Source organism: Tursiops truncatus, chromosome 2 (genome assembly GCF_011762595.2).
Source record: "Tursiops truncatus isolate mTurTru1 chromosome 2, mTurTru1.mat.Y, whole genome shotgun sequence".
NCBI classification, from domain to species: Eukaryota; Metazoa; Chordata; class Mammalia; order Artiodactyla; family Delphinidae; genus Tursiops; species Tursiops truncatus.
Genome location: NC_047035.1, coordinates 140,812,613 through 140,835,893, shown reverse-complemented (window position 1 = coordinate 140,835,893; position 23,281 = coordinate 140,812,613). Strand labels below are relative to the sequence as shown.

General features: G+C 45.4%; 1 protein-coding gene across 3 annotated transcripts in view; it reads left to right on the top strand.

Annotated features, from left to right (window-relative positions):
- Positions 1–23,281, top strand: part of HOMER2 (homer scaffold protein 2) — a 93,217-nt gene that overhangs the window by 34,405 nt on the left and 35,531 nt on the right. For all 3 annotated transcript variants that reach the window (XM_033852203.2, XM_073801441.1, XM_033852204.2), the window contains exon 2: positions 15,160–15,316. In XM_033852203.2, coding sequence (XP_033708094.1) covers positions 15,160–15,316 — 157 coding nt within the window. The remainder of the gene's footprint in view (positions 1–15,159; positions 15,317–23,281) is intronic.

Genomic DNA, 23,281 nt, shown 5'->3' with positions numbered 1-23,281 from the left:
CCGCTTGCCCAGCTTGCCCAGCTTGCCCACCTCTGCTCCAGCTGCCCTTTCAATGCACACTGTTTGCAGTTTTCCCTCTGCTGCCTTTGAGCTGTTGTTCTTCAGGGTTGCTCTTCCCTGCCCCGTCCTCCTGAGGCCTGCTCCATCCCAGCACACTCTGCCGCTGTTGTTGGAAAATATACATAACGTAAAGTTTAGCATTAAAAAAAATTATTTATTTATTTATTTTTGGCCGCGCCACACAGCTTGTGGGATCTTAGCTCCCTGACCCTCGCCCCCTGTGGTGGAAGCTCGGAGTCTTAACCACTGGGCTGCCAGGGAAATCCCAAAGTTTAGCATTTTAACCACTTCTAAGTGTGTTTGCAATTCAGTCGCAGGTAGAACGTTCACAGTGTCGTGAGCCTGTTACTGCTGCCCCTCTCCAGACCTTCTTCATCGTCCCAAACAGAGGCTCTGTACTTGTTAAGCAGTAACGCCCCATTCTCTCCGGCCCCCAACCCCTGGTAATCATCATTCTACTCTCGGTCTCTATGCATTCGGCTGTTTGATTCATATAAGTGGGATCATATAGTATTTGTCCTTTTGTGTCTGGCTTATTTCATTTAGCAGCATATTTTCAGGGTTGATCTGTGTTGTGGTATATGTCAAAATTTCATTCCTTTTTATGTCTGAATAGTATATTCCATTATATATATGTAACCCATTTTGTTTATCCATTCATCTGCTGGTGGACATTTGGGTTGTTTCTACCTTTCGGCCATTGTGAATAACGCAGCTATGAAGATTAGTGTACGAGTATCTGTTTGAGCCCCGGATTTCAGTTCTTTGGGGGTATATACCTAGAAATGGAATAGCTGGATCATTCGGTAATTCTGTGTTGAACTTTTTGAGGAACTGCCAACTGTTTTCCACAGTCCCAGCACACTTTTTGAATAAACGACCAGAAGAGATGGCACCTGAGGCTCCCCAGGCTGAGGGACTCTGCCATGCAGGGAACCTGGACCTGAGAGTCTAGAGAAAAGGATTCAGGCAGGGGGACTGGGACAAGAACTGTTCCCTAAGGCATGTAGAGCTTGACTGTGTAACCTACCGTCTGCCTGTCGTAGTTTACTCTTCTAAGCAGTGGCTTCTGTAGCTTTTTAAAGAAGGTAGCCTGAGAGGGAGCTGCTGTTGGGCACAGAAGCAAAGACAGTGGCCAAGACAAGGGGGCAGGAAGGCTCTGGGCTGTAGGTAGACTCTCAGTCAGACTCTCGGTCTCTACCAGCAGGCACCATTGTCCGGAAGCAGCCAAGGGGCTTCCAGCTGCACAAGAGAAGTTCTGGAAGGATCCAGAGCTCTCTTCTTGTAGCTCAAGCCTCTGTGAGGTGGTCAGAGTAGCTTGGAAGCAAAGCAAGAACAGTAGACATGCTCTTGAGGCACTGGGGACTTCCATGACCACCTCTCCCCAGCCCGCAGGGATGCTGAGTTTCAACTCTGTCCAGGCCACTCCAGACAAGGGGAGAATGGCAGAGCCCAGGAGAACATCTTCCTAGTCTTTGAGATATGACCTGCCCACAGTCTACAGCTTTGCTTGTATCTCCCAAGGTTGCCTTACCTGAAGACCCTTTGCTTCGGTATTTACCGAACTCCTTCCTTGCCTCTCTCGAAACCTCCATTTTCTGTGTTTTCAATATTTCTAAAAGCATTAAAAAAATTCTCCGTTCATAAGAGACCCTGAAATAGGCAGCCTAGTGTGAGGTGGGTTCCTCCCTGGGACAGCAATGACCCAAGTAAGACAGTGGAGGCCCAGAGTGGGCACACATTCTGTCTGTCTACCTAGGGTGTAGGTCACCTTCATCAAGTACACCATTGTCCCGCTAGAGATGTGTTAGGTATCTGTTAGCCTCTACTTCATGCCCACTGGGAGGGCTGTAATAAAAAAGACAGACAATAACGAGTTCTGGAAAGGATGCAGGCACGTTGGAATTCTCAGACAGTGCTGGTGGGTATGCAGAATGGTGTAGCCTCTTTGGAAATAAGCCCGGCAGTTCCTCAGAAAGTTAAGCATAGAGTTACCATATGACTCTTTCACTCTTAGGTATAAACCCGAGAGCCAAGAAAACACATGGCCACATAAATCTAGTACACAGATATTCGTAGCAGCATTATTGATAATAGCCAAAAGGTGGAAACAGTACAAGTGTCCATCGACTAATGAATGGAGAGACAAAATGCAGTATATCCGTACAATGGATTAATATTCAGCCATAGAAAGGAATGAAGTACTGATATATGCTACATGAGGGATGAACCTTGCAAACATGGTGCTCAGTGAAAAAAGCCAGACACAGAAAGCCACATACTGTGATTCCATGTATATGAAATGTCCAGAACAGGCAAACCCATAGAGACAGAAGGTAGATCAGGGGTTGCCTGGGGCTGGAGGTGGGGAGAATGGAGTGACTGCTAATGAGTGTGAATGGGGTTTTGGGGGTGATGAAAATGCTCTGAAATTAAATAGTGGTGATGGCTGTACAATCTGAAGTAAACTGAAAACCACTGAACCGTACACTTTCAAAGGGTGAGTTTTATGATATCTGAATTATAGCGCAATGAAAATAATTTTAAAATTATCCATGAAATTTAAATTTCGCCAGTTCTGTATTTGCATATATTTATGTGTGTGTCCGTGTGTGTGTGCGCGCGCACCAAATCTGGTGACTCTATACTTGCCACCTATTTTTGTAGAAAATTGTGTATTATAATACACACATAAAATATCTATTAGCCTGAGAGACCAACTGATAGATAGTGTAAATGAATACATCAGCAGTGCTTTTTTGAGGTATGTCTGCACCTTTGGTTTTGTATTTTACACCTTTTGCAATTGACTTAGCAAGTTACCAGACTCTTCACACCATGCGATTCTAGTTTTACACGAGTGGTTCCTAGGAAAACAAAAAGAACTTTTTCCCCCTGAACCCAAATTCAGAGTGGTAAGCTATATACTTAACCGCAGTTGGTTTCTAGAACTGGTACTAGGATCCCCCTTGCTGCTACCCAGGAACCCAAAAGACAAAAATGAACCACAAAACCAGTTTGCCATAGTTAGTACTAATTTGCCAGTAAAGGAAAAAATAAATCCCAGACTTCTAAATTTTTTAAGCTATAAAATTTTTTTTTTTTAATTGTGAAAGTGCACAGTTATTCTTTTTGAAGATTCTCTTTTGTTTAATTTGCTGATGATAACAGGGAGAGAGAGCTAGGTCTCTTTGGGCATATTGAGCTGTCTAAGGTGGAAAAGGGGATTGTCTTCCCTGCAGTGATGTCTCACGCGTGTAATTAATATATTATCATAATATTCCTTTAACTGGCTGCTATAACTAACAAAAAAGCACTTTGCAGGACCTCCCTGGCGGTCCAGTGGTTAAGACTCGGTGCTTCCAATGCGGGGGGCATGGGTTCAATCCCTGGTCAGGGAACTAAGATCCCACATGCTGTGCAGTGTGGCCAAAACGTTAAAAAAAAAAAAAAAAAGGAAAGAAAGAAAGCACTTTGCATATATTATCACATTTAATCTAAACAGTCCCTTGAGGTGGTTCTGTTAATGTTGAGGGAAGGGACTTGGCCAAGGTTACACAGATGATCAGGTCCTCCTAGGGAGCATGTACTGTTCCACAGTCTGAACTAGTCTCCCCGTTACTCTTTTTTTTTTTAATAAATTTATTTATAAGTTTATTTACTATTTATTTTTTGGCTGCGTTGGGTCTTGGTTGCTGTGCATGGGCTTTCTCTAGTTGTGGCGAGCGGGGGCTACTCTTCGTTACGGTGCTCGGGCTTCTCATTGCGGTGGCTTCTCTTGTTGCAGAGCACGGGCTCTAGGCATGTGAGCTTCATTAGTTGTGGCTTGCAGGCTCTAGAGCGCAGGCTCAGTAGTTGTGGTGCACGGGCTTAGTTGCTCTGTGGCATGTGGGATCTTCCCGGATCAGGGCTCGAACCCATGTCCTCCGCATTGTCAGGTGGATTCTTAACTACTGTGCCACCAGGGAAGTCCCCGCCGTCCCACCACCACGCCCCCCACTTACTCTCAACAAAGAGAAGCAGCATGATTTTGTGGAGCCTCCCTCCTCTTCTTCAGCTTTGTCTCTGACAGGTAAAAAGAGCCAAGAAAGGAACTAGAATCAAACCCAAACCCTCTTATGTTCCTGACGCGAAATAAGGACTGTTAAGTCGTTTTGGTATATATTTCATATGTCCATCACTTTGTTTTCCTTTCCCGATAAAGGTTGGGCTACATGGTGGCTTCCAATATGATACGAAGCCAACTGGATTTTTGGAAAGCTCTGTCAGCCTGAATGACCCTGAGGACTCTTGAGTTCCCCTGCTCTTTCCTGGCTCCCCTGCTGCTTTCCTGACCCCTGTCCTTCATCTCTAAGGGTGGGTCCTCTTCCTACCCCTGTCCTGGGTGTCCCCCAGCTGGGTTGTCCCTCTCCTCCTCTCTGCCTGTGTACTCACCCTGCGTGGTTTCATCCACCTGTGATTTCTGCTCAGCTGCTGCAGTGGGTTCCCCAGTCTAGTCTTCTAACCTTGAAGAGTCACCCTGAAAAGGGGTCCCATTTGCCTTCTTTTTTAAAAAAAAAAAAATTATTCATTTATTTGGCTGCGCCGGGTCTTAGTTGCGGCACTCGGGATCTTTAGTTGTGGCATGCAGGATCTAGTTCCCTGACCAGGGATCGAACCCAGGCCCCCTGCATTGGCAGCGTGGAATCTTAACTGCTGGACCACCGGGGAAGTCCCCCATTTGCTTTCTAACATCTCTTACAGATGGTCCACAGGCAAGGTCCACTCGTCATGACTCACGTTTCCTCTCAACTGCCCAAGCCAGAAAACTTGGGTCTTTTTCCCTCTTATCCTTTTCTACACTTGATCTTTAAAAAAACCAGCTTTACTGAGATAAAACTCATGCACCGTACAAGTTTACTTATATAAAATATACAATTCATTGATTTCTTTTTACTATATTCAGAGCTTGTACAATCATCAACACAGTCTAATTTTAGAACATTTTTCCCTCCTCAAGGAAACCCAGAACCTGTTACCAGTCACTCCCCATTCCCCCCATTTTATGTTTACTGTAGATGAATACAAAAGCCCTCAACATTTAAAATTGAGAACATTATTTTTCCAGTCTTATAAGAAAATCATATCTGCTTAATTAGGAATGATGTTGCCAAGTCATACCCTCATCGCAGACGCAGAATAAAATCTTCTCTATTTTGTTTGCATTGCAGTGTAACAGGAAAATCTATGTGCACAGATGTGTTACAGCAAAAGGAAGAACACAGACTGCTCCTTCGGCAATATTTTGCACTCTCTTGAATTAGCCGTCCCAGGAATCGTTAATCGTTATGACTTGGCCGCTTGCCACCTGACTTTTTAGAAATCATCACTTGGATGTTTTCTGGTTCTTGGCTTTTGGTGTTCCTAGCAGGTGAATCATAAAACTCTGCTTTTTGTTTTAAGACTCCCATTTATCACCATAGATTCAGGTGGAATGACCTTTTTTAGTATAAATGTTCAATAGACCACATATAGAGTAAAATCACAAATGTATGTTGAAATCCTAGGATACCTTCCGTAGATGAAATATCATGCATAGAAGGTGCCTGTTGATTCGGTGGCTGGTTTGTAAGTGCAGGTGACATGCCCATGTGCAACTCAAAAGACGGGCATTGGTGCATCACCTGTGACCCAGCAGTCTTGAGTAGAGAACACAATCTCTTAATGATGATATCCCATAATTATGAGAACAACTACCCAAGTGCATTTAACATTTTTCCTACATATATATTTCTTAGACTGTATTTGGAAGAGAAAATAGCTTTGACATAAATTTTCCACTGAGCACAGTTGGAGACGGTGGCCCCCAAGATAAAGACCAATTTCCTTAGTGTGTCTTTCAGAATCCATGGCTATCTGGCTTCAGTCCACCCTCAGGCCTCATCTCTTCTTTTAAACCTATTTATTTATTTAGGCTGCACCGGGTCTTTGTTGCGGCATGCAGGATCTTTCAGTTGCGACATGCAGACTCTTAGTTGCGTCGTGCATGTGGTATCTGGTTCCCCGACCAGGGATCAAACCTGGGACCCCTGCATTGGGAGCATGGAGTCTTAGCCATGGGAATTCCCCAGGCCTCATCTCTTGCCACCCACTCCTGTAGCCACAAATAATACTTGCCAGTCTCTGAATATACCTCTCATGTCTGCAGAGTCATTTTCCCCTCACCTGCTAAACCCAGATTTGCTGGACTCTGGGCCCGGGGTAGAGGGGGACGTTTGGAGGAGGGGGAGGAATTTCTGTGCAGGAGTAGAAGGGTGCTGTTTGAACACGAGATGGTCTTGCAGTGTTGCTGGTGAGTGTTATTTTCTTCCTTGATCCCGTCCTTGGTCTCATCTTCCCATCATATGTTTACCTATCCTGCATCCTCAGAGAAGCCCCTCACCCACCCCATACAAATACTTGCCTTCCATCACAGATTTGCTTTTCTGAAATTCTGCCTCTCCCCTCCCCGACCACTGGGATCCTCACCCACTGCTCTGGGCCCACCACCCCTTTTGAAGAGTACGGACCCTTTTCCAAAGCACATGGCAATGGACCTCATGGGCCCTCTGGGGCAGCCCTCAGCCTGTGAACCAGTCCCAGAACTTATGCAAACCCACATCACAGGAAACCCGCAGGAGAACGTGGGTTGAGAGCTCCTGAAAAACTGTCAAGCCCTCTATGATAAAGGTAGTGTCATCAAGAAAGCCTGTCAGTGTTCATCAGGGGTACTTTCCTCATTCTGTTCCGTGATGTAAATGTGACCCAAAAAGGGAATCCCTAGTCAGTGGAGTACGAAGATTTGTGACAAATGTGACTTATGTGATATCTCTCACTTATCAGCTCTGTTAATCTGGGCAGTTTTGGGGCAGATGGAAATCACTTCAATAGAATGGGTCTGCTGTGACCCCCTTCAAGGGGCTCAGACCAGACAAGGAGATGGACTTCTGGCTAAGGTCCAGCAGGTGCAGGTTTTCCCCAGGGAGTTGCTGGTCCATTGTTCTAACAGGGTTTATGGAATGGTTTCTGTGTCCCCACTGATGGGTAATACTGCCTACATCATATACTTAATTCCTTGGACTTCTGCTTCTAGATTCTGTCTGTTCCATTAGTCTGTCTATTTCTTTGCTCATAGCTCTTCATTTCATTTGCTGTAACTTTATAATAATACATTTCAATATCTGCCTACATTATGGCTAAACCTCCTCATTGCTCTTCATCTTCAGAATTTTCTTGGCTGTCCTCTCATGTTGAGTTTTCCACATGAATAACCCTGTCTAGCTCTAAAAATAATTCTGTTGATATTTGTATTTTGTTAAATGTATGTATGTATTTAGGGGTAATTGACATCTGCGTATATTACTTTTCTCATTTAAGAACAGGATGTCTTATTTATTAAAGTTTTCTTTTGTATGCCTGAGAAGTTATCTTTACTTTTTCTGTGCAGATCTTGCTTACTTTTTAAATTGATTCCTAGAAATTGTATCTTTTTGGCTGCTACTCTAGATGGGATCTTTTAAAATCTATTATATTGTCTCTCTGGTTGTTTGTATATATAGAAAGGCTATTGATGTTATTTTTTTGTTAGTAATTTTGTACCTAGTCACCTTACTGGATTTCATTATTCCTATTCACTTTTTCAATTGATTTTCTTAGGTGTTCTAGATGTGTGATACTATTATCTGCAAATAATGGTAACTTTATTATGGGGCTTTTGTGTGAAAGTAGAACTACAGTATACTTGTGAGTTTGGTAGATTCTTTGCATGAAAGAATTGTGCTAAACCTTTTGTCCATTATCTCCTTTTTCCCCCAGATCTTTTTCCTAGGCTCAGGGATTTGACCCTGCCAACTAGGGGCCTGTTGAGCATCTAGAATGAGGGCTGACAGCCTGATGCGCCCATGCTTCTGTTCCCTCGTGACAGGTGCTCAGTCCAGGGCCTGCATCCTGAGAGCACAAATTAGACGTCTCAAGGTGCTATGGTAGGGGACTTCCCTGGTGGTCCAGTGGCTAAGACTCCGTGGTCCCAATGCAGGGGGCCTGGGTTTGATCCCTGTTCAGGGAACTAGATCCCACATGCCGCAACTAAAAGATCAAGCAGGCTGCAACTAAAGATCCCGCCTGAGGCAGTGAAGGTCCCACGTGCTGCAACTAAGAACTGGCACAGCCAAATAAATAAATATTAAAAAAAAAAAAAGAGAGAGAGAGAGAAAGATAACTACCTTGCCCAAGTTTAAAAAAAAGAAGAAGAAAAGATGCTATGGTAGAACTCAAAGGACTAGTGGGAGCCTTTCTGGCGAGTCAGGGGGGAAGGATATTTTAGCCCCAGTGAAGGGCGTGTGCATGGTCATGTGAAAATGCAGGTGCTTTGGAAGAGCTAGCAGAAAAGCAGCAGAGCCTGTGTGGTGAGGGGACAGGGACAGGTGCTCAGGGGTCTGTGGATCATTCTGATGCACTTGGAGCTGGTCCTGTGGGGCATAGAGCCAGGGAAGGTCTTTGAAGCCGGGTGGGCAGTGCCACGCCCATCGAGCTTGGGGCTGCTCCTTTCTCTTGTGCTGTATGCATGGTGTGTGGAAGGATTCAAGAGTCAAGCCAGGTAAGCTCATTAGGGCATCCTCTGAGACTCTGAAACATGTCTAAATGTCTGTAAGGTAATGTCTGAACGGTTTGTTTTAATTCAAAGCAGGTAGAAGCAGGAATAATAAGAATCATGAGGTTTTACAGGTTCCTGTCAGGAAAAGCCTGGTGAACCTTGCAAGTGAGGGATTATCATAAATTAAACTATCATTTTTATTTTATTTTTTCTGCAAAAAGTAGTCATGCCAGTTCTTTGCAGAATCATTTCACATGGAGCCAGGAATCGTTCAAAGGGGGAGTGGTCTGTCTGCCGAGTGTTTTTCATATTCCAGGCATATGTCTGTTTCACAGTGTCTAATTATTCTTGGGGACAATTACTGTCAGGTTCCAAAATGTGTTCAGTGAGCAACAATTGGTGTTTATTCAGCTCTAAAAAGACTATGCAAGGGAACGGTAGGTTGTTATTGTCTGCCTAAAGAAACGTTTTGCCATCCGGAAACATCTGCTTTCTATTTAAAGCACTGAAGAAGGAATGGGAGTATATTTGAAATATACTCCCTAAGCATCAAACACCAAAGAAAGGAGAATAAAATTGGGTATGAAGGTAATTTCTGTTCTCTGATACACACTCTCTTCAGCTTTTCCCTGCTGGGAAGGAAAGGTGCCCTCTTGGCTTGGAAAGTTCTGCTTCTCTTGAATTTTTCTATTTATACTGATTTGCACACTTCCAGGAACTGACTTCTGTGTCCTAGTTCCAGCTCTTTTAGTTTCTCAGGTAGGGCAAGGTGCTCTTTCAGAGTTGGGGTCTGCTTTTCTGTATTTTGTGGTGAGGTTTGTTCTCTGATTTTGCTCATAAAGATGTAAAGATTTGCTGTCCACGTTGCCTGAAATCACCCTGTGACCTTCAGTTTTCTACGTGGAGAGTGCTGCCCACTCACAGCTCTGTCCAGAGGGTTTTAACCCTCTGAGAACATATACAGTCTGCTTGGGGTGCAGTAAATTTTCTGTGAAGGTCAATATGTTAGTTACCTATCATTGTGTAATCAAGTGCTACAAATTTAGTAGCTTAAAACAAAACACATTTCTGTGTATATCCTGGACAATTGTTGAAGCAAAGAATTAACGGGTTAGAGGGCTGTAGTCTAAATCAAAATATGTGGGTCTGCTCTCATCATTATAACCCCTTTTGGCAATAAAAAAAAAGGATAAAATATATCTGCATTGCCTTTACCTGGTTTTGAAAGCAGAGTGGTTATGACCTGAAAGGGAATTTATAGGCAATGGGTTTGAAAGCAGGCTGAAGGCCAAGATTTCAGAGACAAATTTTAGGTTACTTCAAGCACTTCCCATAAGTGCCAGTAGATATTTATAAAGTACATCTAGAAAGATATATTCAAAAACTACATAAGTGTTTCCTCTGGAGAGAACTGAAGGCATAGAGACAGGAGAGAGTTGTGCCTTTCACTGTATGCCCTTTGGTGTCATAGAAATTTTGTACCATGTTCACATATTATCTATTGAAAAACTGTTAATTAAAAAAATAGGAGACCTGATTCCTACTCACAGAAAAACAAAAACAAACAAAAAAACACATTTCTGTGAGTCAGAAGTCTGGGAATGGCTTAGCTAGGTCCTCTGCTTCAGGGTCTCTTAGGAGGTGTCATCAAGGTGTCAGCCAGGAGTGGGGTCTCATCTGAAGGCTCGAGTGTGGACAGATAAGCTTCTAAGCAGTTGTTGGCAGAATTTCAGTTCCTCAAGGATATTGGACTAAGGGCCTCCGTTTTTCTCTGGCTGAAGGTCACCCTCTCTGGCTGGAGTTGCTGTGGGATGGTCCTCCCCAAAATGGCAACTTGCTTCAGCAAAGCCAGCAAGAGAGTCAGTCAAGGGAGTCTGCTAGCAAGACAGAAGTCACAGTCCTCTGTCACTTGCTCAAAGTGACCTCCTGTCACCTTCACCATATTCTGTTGGTTAAAAGCAAGTCACAGGTCCCACCCATGCTCACAGGGAGGGGATTACACAGGGGATCCCAGGAGTCACATCAGAACTGCCTACTACAGACAGGTATTATTTTAGGAAGAGAGTATAATGGCTAAGGGGGGGGGTTGTCTGTGTCGCTTAGAACTGACTTCAAAGCTCAGATCTGCCACTTACTAACTGTGTAACCCAAGGCCAAGGTCCTTGGCCTCTCTGAGCCCCGTTTCCCCACCTGGATCCCCATAGGATCATTGGGATCTTAAATGAGAGCTCATATGTGAAGCCTGGCAGATGGTAAATACTCAGTAAATATTAGTTGGCTTTAAACTAAATATCAGCTAAATATTAACTGGCTTTTCTTTCCATCCCCCCTCTTTTTTTCTTTTTCTTTAAATACCATTCGATTTTTGAATTTTAGAAGAATAAAATAGAACTCTCCAGTGGCCAAGGACTTGGTTATTCACATGGAAATCCCAGTACTGTGGGTAGTTTTCTGGACCCAAAGCTGTGCCAAGCTGGCCTCCAGGTCCCCAGGCCTGAGGATCGCAGGTCTTTGACCTCAGAAGGTCTGTGGCTCTTCCCGTAGTGCCCACCCTCAGCATGGGGTCTGTGGGTCTCCCTTCCTGGGTCACTGTGCTGTCTCCACGCTGGAGCAACCACTTCCCCTGCAGAGGCCTGACCACGGGACCAGGGCTGCAGCCACTGAGGGTATGGCCAGCTGAGCCAACCGTGTCTCCCAACGTCCTTGCATTTCTGGTTGGGGTCCCGCCATGGCGTCACTCCATCCCCAGAGCTGAGCGGACAGATTTGGAGATGGGGTCCTTCTTGTCTGCATGCTCACCTTGACCTGAATCATGCCAAGCAGATGACTTGTGGCTTTGGCTTATCCGTGGTCAGAAATCTCTACCAGCTTCTCTCGTCTCCCTGTCCCTCCCCCACCGTCCCTCTCCACCTTGCTTTCCTCACTCCCTCGCTCCTGTAGGCCTCAGGCACACAGAGCACTTTCAGAAGGTCGCTGCTTGACCACCACAGGCTGCTGTCTGTCCTGACCAGAGCACCTCTGCCTCTCCAGCCTTTGCACCCAAAGATCCTGTTCTCTGTCCCTCTGTTGTCCCCTTCACGCTGTGGAAGGATGTCTTGGAGTCGTTTCCGTCATTCTGGAGGAGAGATGACAGCTGTAGGGGTGACTTCTTCCATTATTTCTAGAGTGTCTGATAATGTCTAATGTGAGTATCTCCCCAGATTCCTAGAGGATAAAAATCACCTGTAGCTCTTGTTAAAAATAGAGCTACCCAGGTCCCATCCCTGGACAGCCAGGTTCCTGCCGGGATAGATTGGGGCCCAGGAATTTGTATTTTTACTAAATGACCCAGCTAATTCCTCTCAGAGGTTGAGGAAACACTGGTCTAAAGGTCCTAAAACCTAGACCCAGTCCCTCTTCCCCGGTGTGGAGGACACAAGGGAAGAACCGAAAGTCTGGCTCCTTCCCCTGGGAGGGCTCCTGGGTGACCATGGGTCCCTGCCCAGCTCATAGTGCTCTGTAAAAGAGAGGCAGAGATTTTAGCATAATTCAATTCTTTTTTTTAAATTGAGATATAATTGACATATTAACATTATTTTGTTTCAAGTGCACTACGTAATGATTCAATATTTGTACACATTGCATAATTCGGTTCTTTTAAAAACCTCTTCTGTATTCCTGCCCTTTCAATTGCTCCCTCCTCTTAAATATGCAGAAGAATTCCATGTGAGCAAGTGCTTTCTTTTATGGTGCTGTACTTGGATGATTAGCAAAACATGGTGCCAGGGCTGCAGTAGCACAGCTGGGGGATGCAGATGTCAGGCTTCCCCACGTGGATTGATTAGGAGGGCTGGTATTCACAGGCACACACGTTCCCCCACGGGCTGGCCCCTCTCAACAACAGATGCAGGAAATTACAGTGAGAATATTCCTTTTGTTTCTACAGCTGTTACCCTGCGGCTGGAAGGGTGTTGATTTAGAATTGAGTGGGTGGGTGAACTTGGTCACTGTTGAGGGAAGACAAACGGCTTAGTGATCCACACCCCAGGGGCTCTTGCCCAGCTCCTGGGACCTAGAAGGGAAGCTTCAGGGGGCTAGGAATGCTGGGCTGTGTCTGTCTGGAAGGCTGGATTCTAGAAACAGCTGCATTGAGGTAGCAGGAAGAGCATGCCCTGGGCTTTTATTGATTCAGAGAAATAGTCATGAAAACGTTTCTGCGTTTATCTACATCCACAATTGATGGTTGATGCCAGTATTCATGGTGTTATTCAGTATTCCTTGCATGAGGCTCAAATAAATAGTAATTTGCTTTTCTAGGAAAAAGTTTCTCTCTTTAATGAGCCTTCTCTAGCCAGGATGGGTTGAAAGACAGCTTTACCTAAAACCACTCCATCGAGAGACGGGAACACTTAAAATTCACTTTTCCTTTTGATTTTATTTTTTGTTTCCGCTTGGGTGTCCTCTTATGTCATCTCTTTGACATTATGAGGATTAAAAAATTTTAATTTTTCTGATTTTGATTTAATTTTGTACCTCTAATAAGTGCTTATTAAATCTATAGTATTTTATGAATGATGGGATTATTTTCACATCCTGCTGGCTTCCCCCCACCCATTTTGTCTTATTTTGGACCACTTAAAAGGATTTTCGAGCCAGTTTGCCTGAAGACCCTTTCTTCAAAAATAATTATATTAAAAAAAATTATATTTTGTAATGAGTCTATGATTTATTTTGTGTTACTCTGTGAAGTAGATACCTTAAAATATGAAATGCAGTGAAATCCATTACAATTTTTATCCACCTGCCTTATTAGTGCTTATTGTCAAGATCTAATTAATTCCTCACTCAACAGAAAGAAACATAGATACTGTGCTAATTCGGTTAATAATCGCATGAAGAATTTACAGGCATGTGAGTGAAAAAGCAACAACAATACAGAGGCAAGAATAACAAAAGAGAGAGATTTGATGAACATTACATAAAACCCAAAGATTTATAAGTTGGAAACATAAAACTTTAAGGCTCGGTCAGTTATAAATGAATGCATCATAAAATGCTGCAAATCTGAGAAGTATTTAGTAGAAATATAATATGAAGTCACAAATGGTTTGCAAAATCCTAAAACTGTTGCGTAATCCTCCCCGCTCCCCAGTGAATTTGTTGCAAAATCCTAAAAATGCCAACAGGATGTCAGAAAAAGAATAGGACACTTGACGGAGATGCAAAAACACCGCACCGGGAGTTGCCTTCTTTTTTTTAAAACATCTTTATTGGATTATAATTGCTTTACAATGGTGTGTTAGTTTCTGCTTTATAACAAAGTGAATCAGTTATACATATACATATGTTCCCATATCTCTTCCCTCTTGCGTCTCCCTCCCTCCCACCCTCCCTATCCCACCCCTCTAGGCGGTCACAAACCACCAAGCTGATCTCCCTGTGCTATGCGGCTGCTTCCCACTAGCTATGTGTTTTACATTTGGTAGTGTATATATGTCCATGCCACTCTCTCACTTTGTCACAGCTCACCCTTCCCCCTCCCCATATCCTCAAGTCCATTCTCTAGTAGGTCTGTGTCTTTATTCCTGTCTTACCTCTAGGTTCTTCATGACCTTTTTTTTTTTTTTAGATTCCATAAATATATGTTAGCATATGGTATTTGTTTTTCTCCTTCTGACTTACTTCACTCTGTGTGACAGACTCTAGGTCCATCCACCTCACTACAAATAACTCGGTTTCATTTCTTTTTATGACTGAGTAATATTCCATTGTATATATGTGCCACATCTTCTTTATCCATTCATCTGTCAGTAGACACTTAGGTTGCTTCCATGTCCTGGCTATTGTAAATAGAGCTGCAATGAACATTTTGGTACATGACTCTTTTTGAATTATGGTAAAAGGAATCCAAATCGGAAAAGAAGAAGTAAAGCTGTCACTGTTTGCTGATGACATGATACTATACATAGAGAATCCTAAAGATGCTACCAGAAAACTACTAGAGTTAATCAATGAATTTGGTAAAGTTGCAGGATACAAAATTAATGCACAGAAATCTCTGGCATTCCTATACACTAATGATGAAAAATCTGAAAGTGAAATTAAGAAAACACTCCCATTTACCATTGCAACAAAAAGAAGAAAATATCTAGGAATAAACCTACCTAAGGAGACAAAAGACCTGTATGCAGAAAATTATAAGACACTGATGAAAGAAATTAAAGATGATACAAACCGATGGAGAGATATACCATGTTCTTGGATTGGGAGTTGCCTTTTAAGCAAATTTCTCATTAGGCCAATTGCCCCGCAGCCTCAGGGTGTTGGGTTTCAGTAACTACTCCGCTGGTGTCTCTTTTTTTCTCCTCTCTTCCCTTTTTTTATTTTAATTGTTCTCAGGCTTATGTATCTTTCTCCATAAATGATTAAAATCTTAGGTGGCTTAGTTGTATAATCATAAATTATACATAAAGTTCCATCAACTCATTCGCCCATCTCTCCTCTTGCAGAGAACAGCCCATCTTCACCACCCGAGCCCACGTTTTCCAGATCGACCCCAACACCAAGAAGAACTGGGTGCCTGCGAGCAAGCAGGCCGTCACAGTCTCCTACTTCTACGATGTCACAAGGAACAGCTATCGGATCATCAGTGTGGACGGAGCCAAGGTACCATCTCGCCGGCTCACTTGAAGTCACTTATTTTCATCAAAAGCAATAGGATACATTTGAAAAGTGGGGGGAAAAGGGTGCACCCCAAAACCCGCCACCTTAACAGAGATGTTATTGTTATCATGTCTTTATAATCACAGATCCCGCTTTTTTCTTTTTTCATTTAAAATTATGGCCAATTAAAAAAAATTTCCCTGTTAGCACGCTGTCTTTATAACTAGCATTTTAATGCTACTTTAATAATTCCACCAAGGACCTATAATGTCCTTAATCTCTCCCCTTATGGTTAGCTACTGAAGTGGCTTCCAGTTTTTTACTATTATAGATAATGAGCGTCTTCATGAAACAGATAACCTCATTTGGTCATCATGCCTATTGCTTTTCGGATATTTCCTTAGGATAGATTTATGGAAGTAATGTTATAGGTCAAGATATTAGCGCTTTATGGCTCTTGATGGTTATTACCAAACGGCTTTCCGAAGAGTTCTGTCTTCCAGCATGTATGAGAATGCCAGTTTGTTGCACCCCCGACAGCACTGGGTATTGTAACTAGTCTGGTTTTGGTGTTATTAGGCATGGGAGTTGAATTTTATTCAATGGTTTTGGAGTATTTCTTGAGATAATTTTTTTCCTGGTGTTTTCATTATTCTGCTGTCTTCCTCAGTATTTTTGCCACATTATGATGGGAGCAGAATAAAGAAGGATTATCAGTAGACGTATCACCAAGTTTACAAAAGAAAAGAAAAGTAGACTTGATGCTTTATAGTTTCTTTTCTGTCTTTAATCTGTGTTCATCCTGATGGACATTTTTACATGGATAATCTGCTCTCACCTGAAATTCAGTGTATCTGAAGCTGAATTCCCCTATTTGCCCTCTAAACCACCTCTCCATTTTCACTTCCCAGTCACTTGTTGCTGGAAGGAAGGAAGGGAGGGAGGAAGGAAGGGAGGGAGGGAGGAAGGGAGGAAAGAAAGAAGGAAATGGAAAAGCACAGTCATTCCCTTTTTAGTTGGTAGAATGAATCTGCCTTTGAAGTGTGTCACGTTTATACCTAATGCTTTGTTTCAAGGCCATAACTCTTGTCCTGGTACAGTCTTGCTCAGACTGTTGCAGTAGCCTTCTGACTGGCCTCCTCTCGCCTGCAGTCTGCCCCTAGGTCAGCGTTCCTGGGGAGTTGGGTCAGGGCTGGGTAGAGGAATGGGGCCTGGCTGTGGGCTTCTCCCTCCACAACCCCACAACCACAGAGCAGGAGGCGTGGGAAGCCTCCGCTGACCAGGGTTCTGATGAGTGCTCAGGAAGGGTAGAAGTGCCTGGCGCATAGTAGATGGGCACCTTGTGTCTGAGGATTGACTATCTGAGAGATGCCTTTATTATTTCTTTTCCTCTGGGAGACATGGTGATCTGGCGGTTGTATTACCACTTTCCTTCTCTGTGCTTTTGAGCTGGAATCTTCTCACCTCTTGCCAGGATGTTCTGCTAGCAGTGGTGAATCAAGCCGACTTGCTTTCTTTTATCTGTAGATTCTGTGAGTTCATCCGCCATCCCTTGAGATGGGTTTGCACTTCTGTCAGTTGAGTTATCCCAGGACAGAGTGGGCTTAAATACAGATGAAGTGCATTTTATCTGTATTTAAATACAGATAAAATGCACTTCCTTAGAGGAAGCGCTTTAGTCCTATTAGCTGGGCTTTGAGTAATTTGTCAATGTGTCAGCGTTGTACGGGTCTGCAGCTCCTGAAGTCTGTGACAGTGGTGGGGTCCGAGCCAAACGAGCTAGCTCTGAGAAATCAGGTGGGTGGAGGAGGGTGGGCTATCCGCCGGCTGAAGAATAGAGCTAGTTCCGGCTCAGTGCGGGGGATCCATCAAGTTATGGAGTCACTTAAAAAGTGGGAATTGGGAACCTAGGCTGTGGGGTGCCACTGGAATCCAGCAATGGAGCCTGCGGCCCTCTGGCCACGCCTCCTAAGCACCACACCACCTGGCATTCCAGGAGCCCACCCAGAGTTCCTGCCTTACTAGCGGGGCACAGGCACTGTGACGGGGCCTCGTTCAGCGAAAGGGAGTGTCCTGTGACAGAGCATAAGGCCCAGGGGAGTGGGTAGGGACCAGCCTTAGTGGTTTAGTCCCTGTGCCTGGCACTTGGGGCCGCGGGTGGGTGGCAACTGTCCTGCCCTGAGAACTGGAGCACAGAATACCAGACAGTGGTCCCCAGGCCTCCTCAGCTCAGCTGGACCTTGCCTGGAGCTGCTCAGCAACAATGTGCAAAACCAACAGGCCGGGTCTAGGTCAGATCCTCTGCCTCCAGCTGCTCCACAGGTCAGGTGAGACATGGAGAAGGACCCCCAGATGGTGATTTCCCCAGAGTGGTAGCAGCTCTTGACACTGCCCGGTCTTCTGCGCCTTCCTCCTCCCCACCCACGGCTGAGTTCCTGATCCCCCCAGCCCCAGCTTCTGCCCTGCCCCAATAATCCAGATGGATCTCCTTCCTCCCTAGGGGCTGGAGTAGGGCGCCATCTGCTGACCTGATGCCAGTGCCGCGCTGTCCCAGGGCCCTTGTCCGCTGCCCCTCTGCATCCCACCCCTGCCTCTGGATCCTCATCCTTGCCTTCCACCACGTTGGGACAACCCCACTTTGTTTTAGGCCTTTGATTCCAAATGTTAAAGGAACTAAGATGACAGATGGTCAGATGCTTTTAGCCTTTGGGGTGGTGTCTTGGCTACACCTCTGACCTTGGGCAGTTCTAGGACCCCCGGTCCTGCCTCTCTCTCCTGGCCTGGCCATGTCACATCTTCTGCTTGGTGCTTCTGGGCCAGCTGTCCCTCCCAAGGCGGGAGGCTGCTGCGGTCTGGAAGGGAAAGCCTGCTCTGCCCCTCCCAAGTGAAGGAGTAGATGTGCTTCAGGAACAGGTTGCTGGTGTGGAAGGGACTTGGAGGTGGTTGCGAGCAAAGACCACAGTGGACTCAGCCGCTGAGTCCACCGCGGGCAGCCCACAGAGCATGGGCCCCCCGTGAAGGGAGGAGGCGCAGCCAGCAGCTTTAGCAGCTGTCGTTCCACACCGGGCATGGCAAGCTCCTCTGCCCCGTCCGAGCGTTGGTCGTGCTCTACTTGGGGAAGGATGCGGGGAAGCCCTCATCTTCCCCTGAGAGCCTTTGGTGCTGCTCATCGTAGGAAAAATCTGTGTGCAGACCTTTTCTTCCTTCTTCCAAGGAAAGTATTTCATGTGTCAGTCGCAGCTGCTGCTCAAGACATACGTGGGTGGGAATACTGTGGTGCGTAGCTCCAGCATTGCCTGGAGGTTCTGTGGATCCATGTCTGTGGGGGGGGGGGCGGCTACCAGGAGACTGTGCTCTTCGAGGAACGGGCCTGGCCCATCTTTGGAGTCTCAGCATCAAGCTAGAGTGGGCCACGCCATAGACATGGGTGGGTGACGAGGTCAGGCCTGGCCACATCCTCTCCAGGCCTGCAGGAGGTGTGCCGTGTCCGCAGCGGGACAGTGGGCAAGAGTAGGATCACCGCCAAGAGGGAACCAGGACCAAAACCTCCGAATGTCACCCAGGGTCAGCCCTGTGCATGGACAGGTGGGAGCCACATGAGGGGTCTCCCAGCTTCCCAGAGCGCTGATGGGAGCCATCACGTCACCGACAGCCGCAACCAACGGCCGTGTGACTGATGGTGAGTTTTTGTGCGGAACAGCCAACTCCATTTCCAGAGCATTTGTGAATTGAGCCGTCGCAGCACTTGATTTCATTGTGCTGTTGGCACTCTTTACAGACTGAGTTAATCATTGCCATCCTCGTGAGGAATTGCCTGCACCTGTGGACAAGACCTGCCTGGAGCAGGTGCTTCTCCCGGGTGCTCTGGATGGCTCCCCTGCCCTGGGTTCTCAGTTATTTATAGGATCACAGAAGCCTATCTTGGAAGAGACTTTAGAGGTCATCCATTCTACAGATATTTAGCAGCACCCTCTGTGTTCTGCCTAATCACAACGGTTTGGAGGATATAAGCCTCTGAAACTCTGACTTGTTTGGTGTTTTGTCTGGGAATGTGAAATTGCTTTCAAGAACACAGTCAGGGTCCCCTCCTCCACCCATCAGTATAGTTTCCTCTTTTTTTTTTTTGGTCATTGTTTGGTTTTTGTTTTTTGATGTGGACTTTTTTTCTTAACATCTTAATTGGAGTATAATTGCTTTACAATGGTGTGTTAGTTTCTGCTGTATAACAAAGTGAATCAGCTATACATATACATATATCCGCATATATCCTCCCTCTTGCGTCTCCCTCCCACCCTCCCTATCCCACCCCTCTAGGTGGTCCCAAAGCACCCAGCTGGTCTCCCCGTGCTATGCAGCTGCTTCCCACTAGCTATCTATTTTACATTTGTTTGGTGGTGTGTAAATGTCATGCCACTCTCTCACTTCATTGATGTGGACCATTTTTAAAGTCTTTATTGAATTTGTTACAGTATCGTTTCTGTTTTATGTTTTGGTTTCTTGGCCATGAGACACGTGGGATCTTAGCTCCCCAGCCAGGGATAAAACCCACACCCCCTGCATTGGAAGGTGAAGTCCTAACCACTGGACCTCCAGCGAAGTCCTTAGTTTCCCCTTTTGGATAAATACAGAGCACCTTCTGTTAAAGGAGCAGACATATGGAAGGTTCTCAGCACACAGTAGGATTTTCGATGAATGTCAGTTTCTCTTCTTCCCTGACTATGGTTTTAAAAAACAAGAATAAAAGCATCTATTAATACCTTTTCTGGAAGCAGGCAACAAGTCTTTTAATTGCTGTAACATCCCCAGCCTCTTCTGCATTCTGACTTCCATCTCCGTGGATTTGGGGACTTGCCCTGAATAGGAACCAGGGGGCCTGCCTCCAGCTTCCTCTGAAGCCGGAGCTGCACTAGGGACTGGAGGAGCTTAGCTTTTTGCTTCTTCCAGGTACCTCTTGGTTGCATGTGCTCTGTGCATTGTGTGAGAAGTGGGTTCCAGTGATCTGCAGGAACTGAGTCTTTTACTGGGGAGTCTCTTTTTCTTTTTTCTCCATGAATGTTTCAGAGAGAATTCACAAAAAAGAGGAAGGGGGTGGGCATAAGGGTCGGGAGCCCATATTAAAGGTTGTGCTTTAAAGCAGCCCCTTCATCCTTCTGAGCTTCACTTTCTAAGGGTGCTCCCCTGCCCCCCCCCCCCACCCGGCCTTCCCAAGTCCCCAGGGAGGCACCAGTTCTGGTCCTGCTGAGTCCGTCTGCTTCATCGAACACCCACGCGTGCCCTTTCTCTCCACACCCAAGGCCTCATTCTTCCTTGTTCCCTCCTGACTGTCCCTTCTGTATGCCTTCACTCCTCAGGCCCTGCCTTCGTGCTTCTAAAGTCATTTTCTACCCAGGCCTCTTCCCTTGAAACTCTGTCCCCTCTTGCTGGGTGACATCCTCCACTCCTGTAACCCCAGAGTCTGCTGAGCCTCCCCCCGCTTACCTGAGGCCAGAAACCACAGGTCCAGCCACTTCCTCTGCCCCCAACACAGTTTTCCAGTGTCCCCATGCACAGGGCACCGCCTTCCCTTTTCACAAGCTTCTGCTCACACGGGGGATTCGTCTCCCAGACAGCTTTATTATAGCTTTGCATGTTTTTTATTTTTAACTGTTTATCTGTGCCATTTAATGTCTGATAACAAAGCAAATACTCATGTACCCAACACCCAACTGAGGAAGTCTGTCCTTTACTAGTCCTTCAGAAGTCCCTTTCTGGACCTCTCCCTAATAGAGGCACCTGCCGTCCACCCTGCAAGAGGTTACCACTTTCTTGAAATTTGTGTTAAACATTCCCTTGCCTTTCTTTATACTTTTGCCACTTGTGTATATATCCCTAAGCCAGAGGTTGGCAAACTTTTTCTCTAAAGGGCCTGACAGTAATTTTCTTATGAGCTGTACAATCTCTTTCACAGCTCTTCAACTTTTCTTTTGTATCAATAGCAAGGAAATGGCCAGAGGCCAATATGTACATGAATGGGTGAAGCTGTGTACCAATAAAACTTTATTTACAAAAACAGGCAGGATTTGGCCTGAGGGCTATAATTGTTGACCCTTGCCCTAAATATATTATTTAGTTATGCCTGTTTTTGATTTTTACATAAATAGAATCATACGGAGACCTATACTGTATGTCTTCTTTTGTGACTTTTTTTAACTTAAGTTTTTGTCGTCATCCGTGCTGATACCTATAGCTTTGGTTAACTTTCACTTCTAGGTAGTATTTCGTTGTATGAATAGGACCATAATTTATCCGTTCTGCTGGTGGTGGACATTTATGTTTGCAAACACTGCTACTGTGAACATCCTTGTGCATTTCTCCTTGTGTACCTATGCAAAGGTTTCTCTCGGATATATACTTAGGAGTGGAATTGCTGGGTGGTAGGGAATGTGCATTTTAAACTTTGTCAGAGAAAGCCACATTAGTTTTCAAAGTGATTTTGCCCATATGTGAGAGCACCCATTGCCCCACATCCTCACCCCCACCCTTGGTATCATCAGACATATTTTGAATTTGGTGAGTATATAGTAGTAATGGTAATGCAGTTTCCACATTCCTAGTGACATTGAGCTTGTAGCTTATGTCCGTCAAACTCAACCTACCTCATTCTCTCCAGTCTCACAAGAGCGGGTTCCATTCACCTGCCCAGAACTAAGCCTCCCTCAGGTCCCATCTCCTCGCCCCCACCCCCAGAATATCCCTCCCATTCACACAACCGTGCTGGGCACTCAACCGTAGCAGACCCAGAGTAGACAAAAGGTCCTATGTGTCCACTTCCTTTCACTTCTTCTTGCATGCTTGAGGAGGGTGAAAGTCAGAAATGAGTCAGAGCCTCAGAGAGAAACAGGCAATAAGGTGGATTCCAGTGCAAGCGCAGTTAGCCAGAAATGATTTGCGAACCCAAGAGGAACACTCACAGAAGGAATGTGTCCTTAGAAGCTTCGATCTGCCCAACTTCTCAGGAGGACTTGGTGTTGGTGGGCTGAGCCAAGGGTAGCACAGGACAGAGTTTCCATGTTAGTGGGAAGTGAAAGAAGAGGGTCCTGGGATTGACCACTTTTTAATGGCTTGATTGCCCCAGCTGTCCGTCTTGCTGCTTTTTTTTTTTTTTTGGTACGCGGGCCTCTCACTGTGTGGCCTCTCCCGTTGCGGAGCACAGGCTCCGGACGCGCAGGCTCAGCGGACATGGCTCACGGGCCCAGCCGCTCCACGGCATGTGGGATCTTCCCGGACCGGGGCACGAACCCGTGTCCCCTGCATCGGCAGGTGGACTCTCAACCACTGTGCCACCAGGGAAGCCCTGCCTCCATTTCTTGATAGTGTCCGGTGACAGCAGGCAGAGCTCTTTACTAACTGTTGCATTCAGTTATCTGAAAAACATGTGATAAAAGTGTCTTAGCTCACACAGTCTTGAGAATTAGAGGAACTAGCACAGGGAGGAAAAGCAACCTGGAGTGCAGTGAAGGCATCAGTGCTTCATAGCTGGGGCAAGAACAGGAGAAGCACGTCATACAGAAGTTCAGAATACAGGACTTTGAGTCAGACAATCTGGGTTTTACCTCTAGGCTTTGCTACTTGCCAACTCAGTTTCTCCTGTGAAGTGAAGGTGGTAGTCATACCTCCTAGGCTTGTTGTAAGGCTTAAGAGCTGATCTAAGTAGTTTTTTAGTCTTCAGTAATTTAGTATTTAGTATTCAGGCTGCCAAGGATTTCTGCCGAGTGAGCTTGTTATTGATACTTTATAACACTGATCAATTGTTTAGTGATTACTTACATGTCTCTACCCTCTTCGTGACTACCTGCAACTTGAAGACCAGGAATCTTGACTCCTTCCTCTTTGTGTCTTTGGTTAGCAGAATACCAGGCATATGGTGAATGTTCAGTGAGTGTTTGTTGAATGAATGAATGTACTGTGTGCTGGATATCATCCTTTTAC